The 14009-nt window shown below is 41.0% G+C and overlaps 1 protein-coding gene across 23 annotated transcripts in view; it reads right to left on the reverse strand.

The window, feature by feature from the left end:
- Positions 1 to 13893, reverse strand: part of AFDN (afadin, adherens junction formation factor) — a 119456-nt gene extending 105563 nt beyond the window's left edge. For 11 of the 23 annotated variants that reach the window (XM_048299659.1, XM_048299652.1, XM_048299640.1 and 8 more), the window contains exon 1: positions 13407 to 13891. In XM_048299659.1, the coding sequence (XP_048155616.1) occupies positions 13407 to 13517 (111 nt within the window). In that variant the 5' untranslated portion in view covers positions 13518 to 13891. Of the gene's footprint in view, positions 1 to 13406 lie in introns of all 23 variants that reach the window. The other 12 variants (XM_048299653.1, XM_048299650.1, XM_048299647.1 and 9 more) reach the window with 3 other exon arrangements.
- Positions 13894 to 14009: the final 116 nt, after the last annotated feature.

A 14009-nucleotide genomic window follows, 5' to 3' on the forward strand; every position in this document is an offset into this window, starting at 1 on the left:
CATTATTGCAAAGCATTTGGAGATTTTTAATTTCTTTGTATTCAGTAGTCACTTCAAAAGTATTAATAAAACATGCATGCTTGCCTTCATCAACAGCTTACAAGACCTTAGAATACCAGAAAGTTACACAGATGTGGAAGAAAGAAATTATTGGGGAAAAAGCTAGGGCTATTCAGCCTGGAGAAGAGAAGGTTGTGTGGAAATCTCAAGCAGCCTTCTAGCATCTGAAGGGGGCCTACAGGGAAGCTGGAAAAGGAGTCTATCAGGAACTCCAGTGACAGGACAAGGGAGTAATAGGTACAAACTGAAAGAGGGAAAGATCAGATATTAGGAAGAAATTCTTTGTTGTGAGGGTGGTGAGACACCAGAACAGGTTTTCAAGGAAGGTCGTGGATGCCCCAACCCTGGAAGTGTTCAAGGCCGGATTGGATAAGGCCTTTAGCAACCTGGTTTAGTTGGAGGCGTCCCTACCTATGGCAGGGGGATTGTAACTAGGGGATCTTTAAGGTCCATTCCAACTCCTTAGCAGTTTGATTCATCAAATTTGGAACTTAAGTTACCTATTTACTGAAATGAGGCAGCCTCATGTACAGTTGACATAGAAGGATTTCTGAAACAAACAGAAAAAGCCCCAAATATGAAAATTATTCAAGTTTTCTATGAAGATACATAACCCTCTTCCTACTGTATGCAGCTACCCCATTGAGAAAAGGGGTATTCTTTGCTATCCCATACAACTCACTTAAGATTTAAACCAGACATGGTGTGATGGTGCTGGTATATGACACTCTCTATGTGATTAAGTCCGTTTCTCCTATGTTCTATAAGGTGAAATCTCAAATTGGGATAACCTAGCAAACTGCATACGTTTATAAAAATCTGGCTTCTCTTTCTGGCTCCGTAGTACCTAAATTTACAACGCATTTTTCAACACATTACTTCATGTATCTGCATCACTTTTCCCATCCCACTGTCCTGGAGACATTATGACAAAGTGAGAATGTTAGATGTCTTTTATACAAACCAAGACAGTTTAAGAAGATGATACAACTACACACAAGTACAAGCTAAGTATGATCTAAATAAATGTCAGCTTAGAATAACAGAATGGCTTGAGTTGGAAGGGACCTTAAAAGATCATCCAGTCCCAACCCTCAATTTTGCTTAACAACAACAACTGGGAGAAGCACTCTAAGGGGAAAAAAAAAAATCAAATCAAGTAATATAACTCAGTTTCAAACATATTTGACTGACCATTGCTCTCTTTCAAGAATTAGACTCAAAACTGCCCATTACATAAACAAAATGTATCATAAATATTCTACCTACAAAACTGGTTTAGATAGATAGCCAACCTAAGGAAAAGTCAGACTACCACACTTATTTTGTACTGGCATATACCAACAGAAAAACTTAGTAATTAAAGAAAAAAGTCTCCCTGCACACAGCAAGTAAGCAGCTTTTCCCAACAACAAATGCAGTAAGCTTTAGCAAAACCTAAACTTGCAGATTTTTTTTATTTGACCTTGAGTTTACATATGTAAATATGAAAAGAAATTTTTGAAATAAACTAAGCACCAATTTTAAAATATTGTCAACATTTAACGGTGTTTAAGTCAGATGGGCATTGGGGGGTGGAGAATAAGGCAGACAAAGGGCAGGCCAAAGCTCCTGAAAGCCACAGTAAAAAGCAGCATACAAATTTAACTGCTACCATGTACTTGTGGTTGCTGTAAAAGTCAGTATCATCAACACCACAGAGCTGGAAGAGAATCAAAGATGGACAGTTCTTCGTGGCAGAAGACAGAATCCCATGACAGCAATCAGACGGCAGTGACGGCAGAAGAGGGTCAACACTGCCGCTTCCTTTCTGTGCCTCAGAAGTGCTGAGAGGTGGGTGAAGAAGTGGCTGCAGAACACAGTATGTGTGTACCTGTGAAACTATTCATCCTCTTTTACAGTTACTGAGGTAGAAACAGCTTCAGATTACTCACACATCTATCATCCATGACAAAAACTGCTATTCAACATTTCACTTCATAAATTAAGGATATAAAGGTATCAGAAATATGTTGGTATCTCACTCTGCTTGCAGGTTTCTACTACTGCTGGTAACATCATGATATTGCCATAGAAGGAGACAGCTGACACTAGGAAAAAGGCAAGTCTATCAAGGATGAGAGAAATTGTCCTGACCATTCTGCAACATAAAGAAACACCCTGTTTATCCCCAGGATTTGGATAAATTAAGCTCGACCCACTCTGAGTACCATCCTTATTACCTCTAAGGTGGTTAGGAAGGAATTCTTCCCCTTGGTGCAAGAATTCCTTCTCAGCAGCTAAGGAACTCAGCGTAAGGTTAATACAGAAAACTCTGTCTCTACCTAGCAAGTACCCAGAAGAGATGACACAAGCCAAAAGCCTATTAAAAGGAAGGCTCTCCAAAATAAGGGAGAAGTATCAATGGTTATAAGAGCATAGCAAAAAAGCACTCCCTTAGAAGAAAACCAAGGTGCCACAGCCACTGTCAGCACACAGACTAGCTGGTTATAAACAGGTCCAACTGCAAGGCCATTCCAAACTACAAAGTCCACACGGCAGGTGTTGAGGATTTAATGGCTGATCTGTATCCTCACGGGAAACTAACTGAGCCGGACAATCATAAGGCTGCCCTCTGAAGCCAGTGTAGCAGGATGAACACATTTGAAGACTGCTGTAATTGGCATTTTTTCCCTGAAAGTAGAAGATTGGAGTGTCTGGTTGAAGGTTGTGATGTGAGATTTTTGGTGCAGAGTGCTTGTGGGAGGAAATGAGGGAGAAAAGGTTTCAACACAGGTGGGTTTACTGAGAGAGCTAGATCAGTGCATTTATAATTATATACATGGATATGTATGAGCATCCCTACACACAAGAATGTTCAAAGACCTGCAGACAAATGTGGAACACTGAAGATAAGACAGGCACTTAAGGTAAGTGCTGAGTTTCAATAGGTTTTTACAAACCACCAGTATCAGAACATTGTACAATACTTGAGCTTCAGTACAGGACTGTCTCACATTGGTACAATGCTACCAATTTTTGTGCTGCCACTTGACACTTATCACTGAAAATGAATGAAGACTACTTTGAGAAGGCAAAGTTTTCAAATTCGTCTAATCTCTCAAAAATTTGATGCACCAATTTTTTGAGTTCAAGCTTAAACTTACAGCAGGTGAGAAAGCAAATCATGAAACAAAAGTATTCTGGAGCTTGTATTAGACCATAAACAATTTATTTCCAAAAATAAGAACTCGTAACTCCTTCAGAACTACTAATACTCAAGATGTTGAGCCAGTATCAGAATGTTAGGAGATATTGTTGACGATTGCTTCAGAAAATTATACTAGAATTTGAACCCTGTAAAATTCAAACACTGTAATTTCATCACAGATCCCACCCTACAGGCCAACTTTAGCCAAAAGCTACAGACAGTCAGAAATCAGTCAGAAATCAGAAGGTAATAGAAAACTAGATGTTTTACTGTAAATCCTGACACAGGCTCTAGGAGAGAGAGACAAATCCTCTCTACTGCAAACCCAGCTCATATATTGAGAATTTCCCAGAACTGCAATAATTTCACCACTTTGGGCTGGTTAGGTCTTTGGATGCTGGTAGATGGCTTTGATGAATACACCAGCAGTCAGTGCATAAAATTACTTAATTGTTCTCTTTTTTTTTTTTTCAGTCTACATATCAATCCTTATCTGTCTGAAAACAGTTTGCTATGGGCATACCAACTGAATTTACTGAAATAATCCTTGCTGTGCTATGGCAACAATAAAAACTCTCCTATAATACTAGATACAGCTTGAGTATTGCTGGAGACTTTATCGAAAGTATTACAATACATCTCACACAAAACAAAGAAAGGCCTTGTTAGAGCATTCCACTGATTTTTAAAGAAGGAAACAGTTATTTGGCCTTTTATTTTTTTTTAAAGGCTTCAAAAAAGCTGAAGAATTAGATCACAAAATGCAGTAATCTTAAGTAATTCCAGTTTTGACCTTCTTCACTATACAGCAAACACTAGACCTAACAGGGAAATCCATCAAAATCAATTAGCAGGATTGAGCAATGTTTTCACTAGTAAACATTGTCTTTCCATAACAATTTTCAGATTATTTTCCTTTTCCAGATATGAAAAGAAACTATCCCACTCTTTCAAACAGCCAGAATATGTACAGTGTTAAAGAAGTCTTAAAACTTTCACTGAAACTTAAACCTACACTGAAAGTAAGTAGCAATCATGTTCAGTAAGGCTATCACTTTAAGTGGAAACAACTTACATGTTTCCCAATAAAACACCCAGCATTCTACAAGAAGCATGCAATGCTTGGATATGATCTGAACGCAGAAAATATTACTGAACTGTACATGGAAGGTGAACACAAACCAGATTTCTCAACATAAAAGAAGTGATATTATGAAAACCATTTTAACAATGCAAAGCTTTCTAAAACACAAACTGGTTCGATTTTATTTGTTTCCACATAGACATTTTCCCATCCAGGAGGACACTATATCACCGATGGCGTTGTCCCAATGTTTTTTGAATTAAGAACATGGCATAATTGTTTTTTACTAAAATTGAGAGCAACAACAAAATATTTAAAGGGCCCTTATCAATTTCAAGCTGATGTACTGCTCAAAGTAGAGCACCTTCTGGAGGGCAGCAGGAAGGAGACCTTTTCTTTAGACATTGGGGGAGGGTTTTATTGCCCTTTGAACTCTTGCCCAGCCACAGGCTACCCAACAGCCACTAATTTTCATTAAGAAGGGAGATTCTGATCTTCCATTGGGTTTGGTAAGCAAGACAGTATATGTAAAAGCAAAATGTAAATATATGTAAAAGCATGACACTGCCATCAAATTGCGTATCTTGCCTCTAAGGAAATACAGGAGTATGGACTGACAAGTGAAGTCATCTAACAGAGAGAAAGCTCTACTAAACACATAATGGAATGCTTGAATATCTATGCACTGAAACCTTAGTTCATAGATACTGCTCTGGGCAACATACTTTGTTGGCCAAATAAATACTGTTGCCAGACAACTCATTCTTTTTCACACTATAAAGGTGCTCTTAACTACACAGTAGAGCCAGATATTGAGCCATGCTCTGGGACACAATTCACCAAGGGGAAGCCTTAAGCCAGGTCATCAAGAAACTATAATCTATTACTAGGTAGTGAGTTTTTGTGAGAGCTTTCATATTCCCGAGTTCTAATTACAACAGCGCAAATTATCAAAGGAGCAAGAAAAACACTGACCAAATAGAACAAAAAACCCCACCCTGCAGCCATTGTTTCAGCCTGCAACCATTCTATGGCAACTAGTACAGTACTGCATAAAACCCATTCCAAAATATTTACCCAAGAGTTGGCCTGGTATTAGGAGTCATAGCCAAACAGATACTCAATTTCCAGCTCCGTAACAAACCAGCAGGTTTTCTAATGTCCTTGAAAAGAATCACATAGTAACTCACTCTTATTTTTTAATGTCAAATCTATTTTACACTCTTGGAATACAGAAATAAAATTAGAAATCAATTTATAATTATTCTTAAGATATACCAAGCACCATTTAATAAAAGCTTAAACATTTCAAAATTGATGATATGTAATTTCTGCTCTTCACTGGAAGAGGTAACATGAACAAACTTACAGGAGTGTGCACAATTTCATCAGTACAATCATAAACTCTAACAGACTCCTCTATTAATATGGTGAAATTCAAAGATGGATTACAAATACATGTAACCAAGTAAAATTTACATTTAAGTGCAAATCTGCACTTAAAACTAACACCCCACACGGATCTTCTGGATGACAACCCTAGTCCTAGGACTTTCTCCAGTTCTTCCAGGATTCAAACTCTAAAGAATTTCCCAAAAGTAATGAGTAATCTACAACAAAATTCTGCAGGACAGACCAGGGCAATAAAGAGCCCTGTTCTACACAGTGTGTAGAGAAATGAAGAAAGCAGTATCTAGACAGAGGACATCTTCATAGGAGACAAGGATGAACATGGAATCAGAGGAATGGCTCCCCCGGTAAGAGTATCTGTGCTAGAAGATGATCTGAAGAGGAGCTGTCTAACTTATGGGTGAGCACACAAGGGAAGAAAGCAGATCTAGAAAACATAATTAAATGTAATAAATAATAACAATCAGTTGATAATCTTGAGGGCAATGCCTGTAACAGAAGATGGCCATTATCCTGAAGCATTACACAAAATGGTTTTACCAAGTTAAGTGTACCTAACACAAGAAAACATTAAAGTCACATAGAAGAAGAAGGTATGAGAAAAATAGGTGATTGCTGAAAAAAAAAAAAAAAGCAAGACTTCATATCAAAGCAGATTTTTTTAGTCTTACTAGAGAACCAAACTAGACAGTAGCAAAAGGCAGAATTGCAATTCAATGACTGAAGGGAACCAATCACATGGAAAATTATCCCTACACCAAAAAAAGTTATGTTACAACCTTATACATCTTCATTATGCAGAAGCTCATGAGGCACGAAACAGTCCAGGAACAGTCTGACTGCTACTGCTAGGTCTGAACTACTACAGAGTTTTACCTCTGTTGACTCAAGTTTTCATCTTAGATTATCAAGCTTCCAGACAGGGACAGTTACAGAAAAGCAGTAATTTTTACTCGTAATGAAAGACCTGAGGGGAAGGGGGAATCCCTCCAAAAAGTTTAACCACAATTATGAGCCAAGTCATGCATGCATCCAAAAAACTATCAATTACCTCTTTGGTTTATCAACCTAACAACCTTAACAGCAGAAATTAACAGGCTTTAGCCTTTTCACCAGATGAAATGAGCATCACTCAGTATCTACGCTAATGCAAATATTTTTCCTAGCCAAAAATCTTGAAAAATCAAGAATTATCTAAATAGTGCTTTACTCAAAAACACTTCAGAAGAGCGTTCCATTAGCATGAAGTTCACTTTGGAAGACAGAGCAAACACTCCATGACTTATCTGTACTACCTGCTAAATTAGACTTCTCTTAAGTTTACCACAACATTTAGTTTACTACTTCACACTGCGATTTCCAATTCCACCTTCATCAGAACCACAGGTCAAAGCAAGAATTATTTTCTGTATACATACTCTGAATTTTGCATAGCATTTCACTTCATTTATTTGTTATAAATGAAGTTAATTTATTTCACTTCATTTATAACAAAGCAACTACTCCAACAGATACTACCACAAAGATAAACTCAAGAGTGGTTTCTTATTATCTACAGCCTTACCACAAACACCAGTTCATTTCAACTTTTATCTCTTTCCAGCAAAGTTTTAGTTTTTGTTACCCCTGTTAGATCACAAAAGCATTTAGACACAAAAGCAGAATTTCATTAATCATAAAGCTATGTTTCCCGCAGAAGTCCTAAAAGCGTGTTCCATTCAATTTGGTTTAACCTCGCTGAAAGAAAAATAGTTTTGACAGAGAAAACACACTTGCACAATCAAAGCAAATCCCTTACATGTCCAGAGGACTAGGGGGTTTTCAGCTGAAAAGTAATGCTTGTCAATGGCATTTTAGGCAGGGAACAGATTCACACATCAGGAGGGAATTCTTAAAGCCGGTATGTCTGAATTGTATGGACCTAATTAGCCACTAGCTTAAGATACAATTTATATAAGGAATATTAAAAACACAGCCTAAAACTTCTTCCTAGAATTATTTTCATTACATTAGGTTGTCTGTAGACTGTGGCCAGTATCTTAACTCAAACTCATAATTAGCACTATCTAGAGAGCACTAAGACTTCATTTGTAAAGACTATTCACTTTGACTCAGTTAAAGGAAAACTGGTCTCCAAATAGTCCTTTTGATGCAAATGAGCAGACCTGCATGCCTGACTTATTTTCTCCAACCATTTCAATGCAGAACTAGAGCTCAACAGATTCAGTAAAGTGCAATTAGTAATCCCGAACCTCTAACTAATGCCTCAGTGTTTTTATCTCCTCTTCAACTGTGCCTGCTTAGTGGTAGCAATTATTGAAAAATGTTCTGTTCACTAAAAAGCACAGGCATCAGTCTTCAGGATTCTAATCACCTTTCCAGACTGATTAAATATTAGTTTAAGCATTTGTTGCAAAGAGAGTTTACTTTCCAAACCCTAGGTTTGGCAAACTTAAAGGGACAGTATTTTCAGGTATATTACCAGCTTCTTGAGATCTATACAGTATGAAGAGTTGCACTTGCTAAAACTACTGAAAGTGGTAGAGTCCAACTAGTGGAGAAGGCACAACCATTTCTACCATTTAGATGGTGTTTCCTTAGCTCCGGACTTGCACTCCCACTACTAGTATCACCCATAACACAGTAGGTTACTAATTTTAAAAACAGGTCTTCTAAAAGCCTCAGAGCCAGATTTTTAAAAGGTTATGGGTGAGCAACCATGCAGATAAACTGCAGGGGGCTTAAAACCTAAAAATTCCCATTTCTTATTGCTTTAACTAGATTTAAATAACAAGCTTGCATAACTACCATGAAAAGGCTATAAGCTCTTCCTGTGACACTTAATGAACCAGAATCATATCTGAACCCAGAAAGTAAAGACAAAAATTTCTTCAACCCTAAAATATCCTGCCATCCAGTGTACTGTGCAACATTTTCTGTTAATAGATTGCTTACGTGTATTTAAAACCAAAGAAAACAACTTAAAACATAATGAATACACCAAACATCTATAGCACAACACATGGGAAGTCAATATTAAAAAAAAAAAAAAAGTAACACCAAAGAAAAGCCCCATCCACATTCTGAAGGGTTATTTCTCATACCTTGCTGCTAAGCCTACATAATTTTTTTCAGACAAAAAATAATCAAATAGCCATGAAGACTTTTGAAATTCTTTCTTTTTTTTAAACGATGGCCATTTAAAACTCAAACTCTGAGGAGTTATTCTTGATGCAAAGCATGTTACTTCTCAGCTTTTTGATTAGACCTTTCTACTTTTGCTAACACGGAGGTATTTTAGTCTAGAACAACATTCTCCATCAGAAAACAAACTACAACAGATCAATGTTTCTGACAACAATCCCCCAACCCTCGGGAAATTGCTATAAAAAATCCCACTCGTTCTAAAAAGTGTCTGTCTCAAAAGAATTAAATGCAATTCACATTCCTAGCCCACAAACCATGTTTAGAAAAAACACAACACTTCTCTTCCTCTCATATACCGCTATGAAAGCGTACATTAAAGATGAAACCTTATTTTGTCATCAACAGTAATTGTACCACTTAGTTCAGACATGGCATCTTAAAGCAGTAAATCTTAGACGCATTCAAACAGCGATAAATGCACTAGTCTACAGTACCCCTTCACTCCTTCCTCTCACCCAGAACATCCATGTGCAGTTATTTTACATAATAATCAATTCCAGTTAGCACTTTTATTGAAGGAGGAAGTTAAAAAAAGCTTAACTGTATAAATGCAAATCATTTCTTATCTACAAGTTTCCGAATAACTCTATGCACTTATTACAAAATCATTCATTCAAACATATTCCTTTTTGAAAACTTTAGGTGCTATAAGCACCCAAGACTTAAATCAAGATCAAAGCATCATTTTATGTCCTACTGCAAAAGGCCTAAGTATTTTTACTGTGTTTCTATTATTGATTTTTAAAAAATAAATTAAAAAAAAAAAAAGAAAAAGCATCCACAAAGCTTGGTAATACTTGGAACAAGGGCAAGGGGAAACACTTCAAGAAAAGCATTAACATTCTGCTTCATTTTGAACCTGACAATTTATCTACAAACAAAAACATGATTCACCCCACCTTTCCCCAAAAACTGCAGTATTTTTTTCAGACTTGAAGTGAGTAGCTGCCTGATAAGTTAAAGCAGACACAGTAAAGCTTAATCGAGTTTAAATGATGACCAGTATTACAGACATCTTTAGCCAAGGTCTGCACCTAGCAGCACTCCTGAAACATTATCATTTAAACTGCTGCTAGTAAATGCAGAGTTTTTGTTTTGTTCATTTTTAAGCTTCTCAAGCCACAGAGCTTCTCTCAGCTACTTTTTGAATAGAATAACAAGAACTTTAAAATTTCAGAATAAAATAATGCAAATTAACAGATTTCTCAGAACAGCAACAATGGTTAGAATGGGTGAACACCTAATAAATATTAAATTATCACTTTGCTCTCAAGCATGAGTCCACAAATTACTTCAATGGAAGCAAGTGAAGATATGAAACCCTCACTCCCAAGAAGTCTTCAGCCTTCCTTACACGAGATACAGAGAGAGGAATACTCAACTTTGAGCATGCAACAGAAAGTTTTCATTTCTGTTTTGCTGGGGCAAAGCAGCTCCGAATGACTTAGTTAACTATTAGAGTCAAAGAGAAGTTAAGAAAAAGTTGGTAAGAGAACTCAAAAACATGTCCTATCCAAGGCTTTTGCTTTTCAAAGTCTTCCATACCATAACAAATAATTTGTTCCTAGGTCTCACAAGAGGCAAGCAGACAAGCAGATCTCTAATCCCTTAGGACTAGTCTACTCAACAAAATATTAACAGGAATTCAAAGATTCTCATCACGAACCACTTCTCTGAAAAAAAACCCACACATTTGAACTACTTTCAAAATACTGCCCAACCTTCAAAACAAAGTCACATTTTACAGACTGCAATAAAGTGAAGACGATGTAACGGAGTTGGAACAATTCTATCTCACCAAAGAATTAGACCTTTCAAACTAATATCGATGTACATCAGTTGGTCACGTGCAAATTCCTTTCACTGTCACTGCCTAAGCTATACTGTCAGAACTCCAGTCAATGTACACTAGATTTCACTTTTCCTTTGCTTTACCAAAAACATAAATCTCCCTGAACCCTACTATTAAGGTTGTGATTACCCCCCTCTGGAAAACCCTCCTCTCTCTTTTATAGGAAAGTTACAAGACAAGTCACTTAAACCAGGTTGTTTTCACTGAGGAAATGCCTGAAGAATCACTACAAGGCATCAGGTCTACTGATACGTACAACCAGCAGCTCCTGGATGGCAGTCTGGGCTACAAAGTTAACAGAGCATGCCAACAACCACATCTGGACAGTTTAAAATTATTCAGTTTGACCTAGCTAAGGCACACACAGCCAAAAGTCATATCCAGGTTACTGCATCTTCACAAATGCCACACTTGCTGCAGTCCCTACAAAAAGCAAGATGTGCCTTATGGTCAAGCTGAGCCTGGAAAAACAGGGAAACAACAGAGGATTGTCAGTTGTCAGTTCCCAACCAGTCGAGTAAAAGGGCTTTCATTTAAGCTGATAAACAGTACAAATGTGAATCACACCATCATCTGGGTTGAAAATATTGCCAAATTTGTGTCAGCTCAAGGTAAGAGTGAAAATAAATGTGAACATTCATAAGTGTAATTATCTGGAAGGAAAATATACTTTATCTATAAAATTGTTACCTGCTGCCAGTTTGATGTAAACGCACCTGCAGTCTTATCAAACACTTTTAGAACGAGTAGGCTAAAGGATATTAAGCATGCACTTCATTTTTTACTCTCTGTAGTTCAACTGAAATGTCATCACTGACAGCGGTGAGTATGCTCCCATACAGGTTCAGAGGCTTAACTGCAGAAGTGTGGAGTGAATGCAAGTAAAAATATTTTTGCTTTTAATAATAACTAGAATGAAGCTGGTAGCTTTTGTGCAAACTTTAGTTAACTATGATAATAAATATACATGGCTGACCTAAAGAAAGTATGATTTGTTAAACTACTTACTAACAAAACCACAGAAGCACAGTCTGCCATAAACACAAAGAAGAGAGGCTGGAGTTAGAATGTACTGGGAACGGACAAACACATTAATAAGACAAAAAGTTCAGCCACAGGCAGTTAGCAGTCAACCTGCAATTCCAAAAGACTGTGCCGTGTCCTCAAACACAATCATGAAGGCGTCTTGACACTGGTTTCAGCCCACTTTCTTGAAAAAGTGACTCTCAGCCAACAGTGACATTGTTAAAACCTAAGCAATGCAAGCAAGGAACTCTAATTATGATAAATCTCGCAAGATGTGGGAAATAAGCACAGAAAACCGTCGTCTTTGTGTTCAAGAAACTGTCTGCAATGAGCAGAACTGAAAATACCCGAAGCTGTCGTAGTTCCTAATCTTAGAATGGTTTTCAACACTTTTTCGTGGCTCTGCTAGCAGTCAGCACCTGGGTGCAGAAACAGGAGCCAGCTCCAAGACCAAGCCAACGTGATTTCTCAGAGGCTTCTGTTAATAAACAACCAGGGCCAGGCCAAGAGCAAGTGTGAATTTCCTCCTTTTCCCCGGGAACACGCACATGATCAGCCTCCACCCTGTAAGCAGGGAGCCCGCTGTCACACACAAAACAGGGCTGTAACCTGCGTCCCCAGCCTTCCCCCGACCCCCCCTCGCCGCTTTCAAACCAGACGCGCAGCACGAACCAGCCAAAGGGAACACGACAAGGGGCAGCGGGAGGGTGTGGTTTGACTATTACATTTTTTTTTTTTTTAATGGACAAAACCCAGCCTCTCTCGGCCATCAGAAACACCCATTTCATTAGGCAGAAATTACCCGCTGTGTTTTTCCAGTACAACATGTGAACTCAGGACTGCGAACCTGCTCCTGGTATTTACTTTAGGCGGCGGGCTGGCAGCCTGCAGGCTCGGAGAGCCAACGCGCTCCGTCCGTCACGCCCTGGGAAAGCCACCCCGGGGATTGCACCAGCAACCCGGAGAGCCGCCGGACTACAAGCGGCAGGTTGCTTTGTAAGAGGCGCCTTCTGCATAAGGACGAATATTTAAAGAAACAAACAAGCTAGCAACAAAAAAAGCGCCCAGCACCGGGATTCTCAATCCTCCTCCACCGGCCGCCTGTCGGTACTGTTAAAAGTCACAGACAGACAAAAAAAAAAAGCCCACGGAGGTACTCGGTGTCGGGCTCGGGAGGGGGGGCAATTCCTGTATTCTCGCCCTTGCCCGCCCCCTTTCGCCACCTCCATGTGCCAGCGGGCTTCTCCCCCGCCTCGGAGCCGCCCGTCCCGCAGGGTCGGGCCGGCATGTGCCTGCGGGAGGGGAGAGAGGGAGGAGGGGAGGGCTCCGGCCCTGCGCTCCTTTCCTCTCCTCGGCCCCTGCAACCTGCCTTCACCAAGGCACGGCGAGGGGCCCGACCCTCGCTCTCCACCGAGGAGCGGAGCCTCGGCCGCGGCCAGACCAGGGGAGCCCGTGCCCGAGGCCCCGGCCGGGGCGGGGGGCGGCGCGGGGCCCCGGCTGCCGCGGGGCGCGGCCTGGCCCGGGCGCGGCGTCTCACCGGGCCGGCCGGGCGGGAGGCCCCCGCCGGGGTCGCTCACCTCGGTGGGGTCGCTGATCTCGAACAGGTCCAGCCGGTTCGCGTTCCAGTGGTTGATGATGTCGGCGAGTTTGCGCCGCTCCTCCTCCCGGCTGCCGCCGCCGCCCGACATCCTCGCCGAGCCCGCCGCCGCCGGGGAGCCGAGCCGGGGCCGGGGCCAGGCCCTCTCAGCCGAGCCCCGGACGGAGCGGGGGGTCCCTCAGTCCCAGCCGGGGAGGGGAGGGACCGGCTCTCCCCGCAGCCGCTACCGGCTCGGGCGCTGCGGAAACGCCCCGAGATCGTGCCGCCGACAGCGATCGGCCCCGGCGGACAGTGGGGAATGAGAGAAAGAGAAGGGGGAAGGGCGGGCAGGAGGCGGGGAGGAAGAGAAAGGATGCCCCGAGTCGGCAGCGGTCGCCGTATCTCCCGGCTCGGCAGCGCCTGTGGCCGCTCGCCTGCCCTGAGCCAAGGGAAGCCGCCGCTGCCGCCGCCTTTCTCCGCCCCGGGATCGCCCTCCCCTCGCTCTCTCCTTCACACACCGGCCGTGCGCGCCCCCGCCCGGCCGCCCGCCCTCCTCCTCCCCCTCCCGGGGCGTGTGCGCGCCTGCGCGCGCTCCCGCTCACCG

The sequence above is a fragment of the Corvus hawaiiensis genome, chromosome 3 (genome assembly GCF_020740725.1).
Source record: "Corvus hawaiiensis isolate bCorHaw1 chromosome 3, bCorHaw1.pri.cur, whole genome shotgun sequence".
Lineage (NCBI taxonomy): Eukaryota > Metazoa > Chordata > Aves > Passeriformes > Corvidae > Corvus > Corvus hawaiiensis.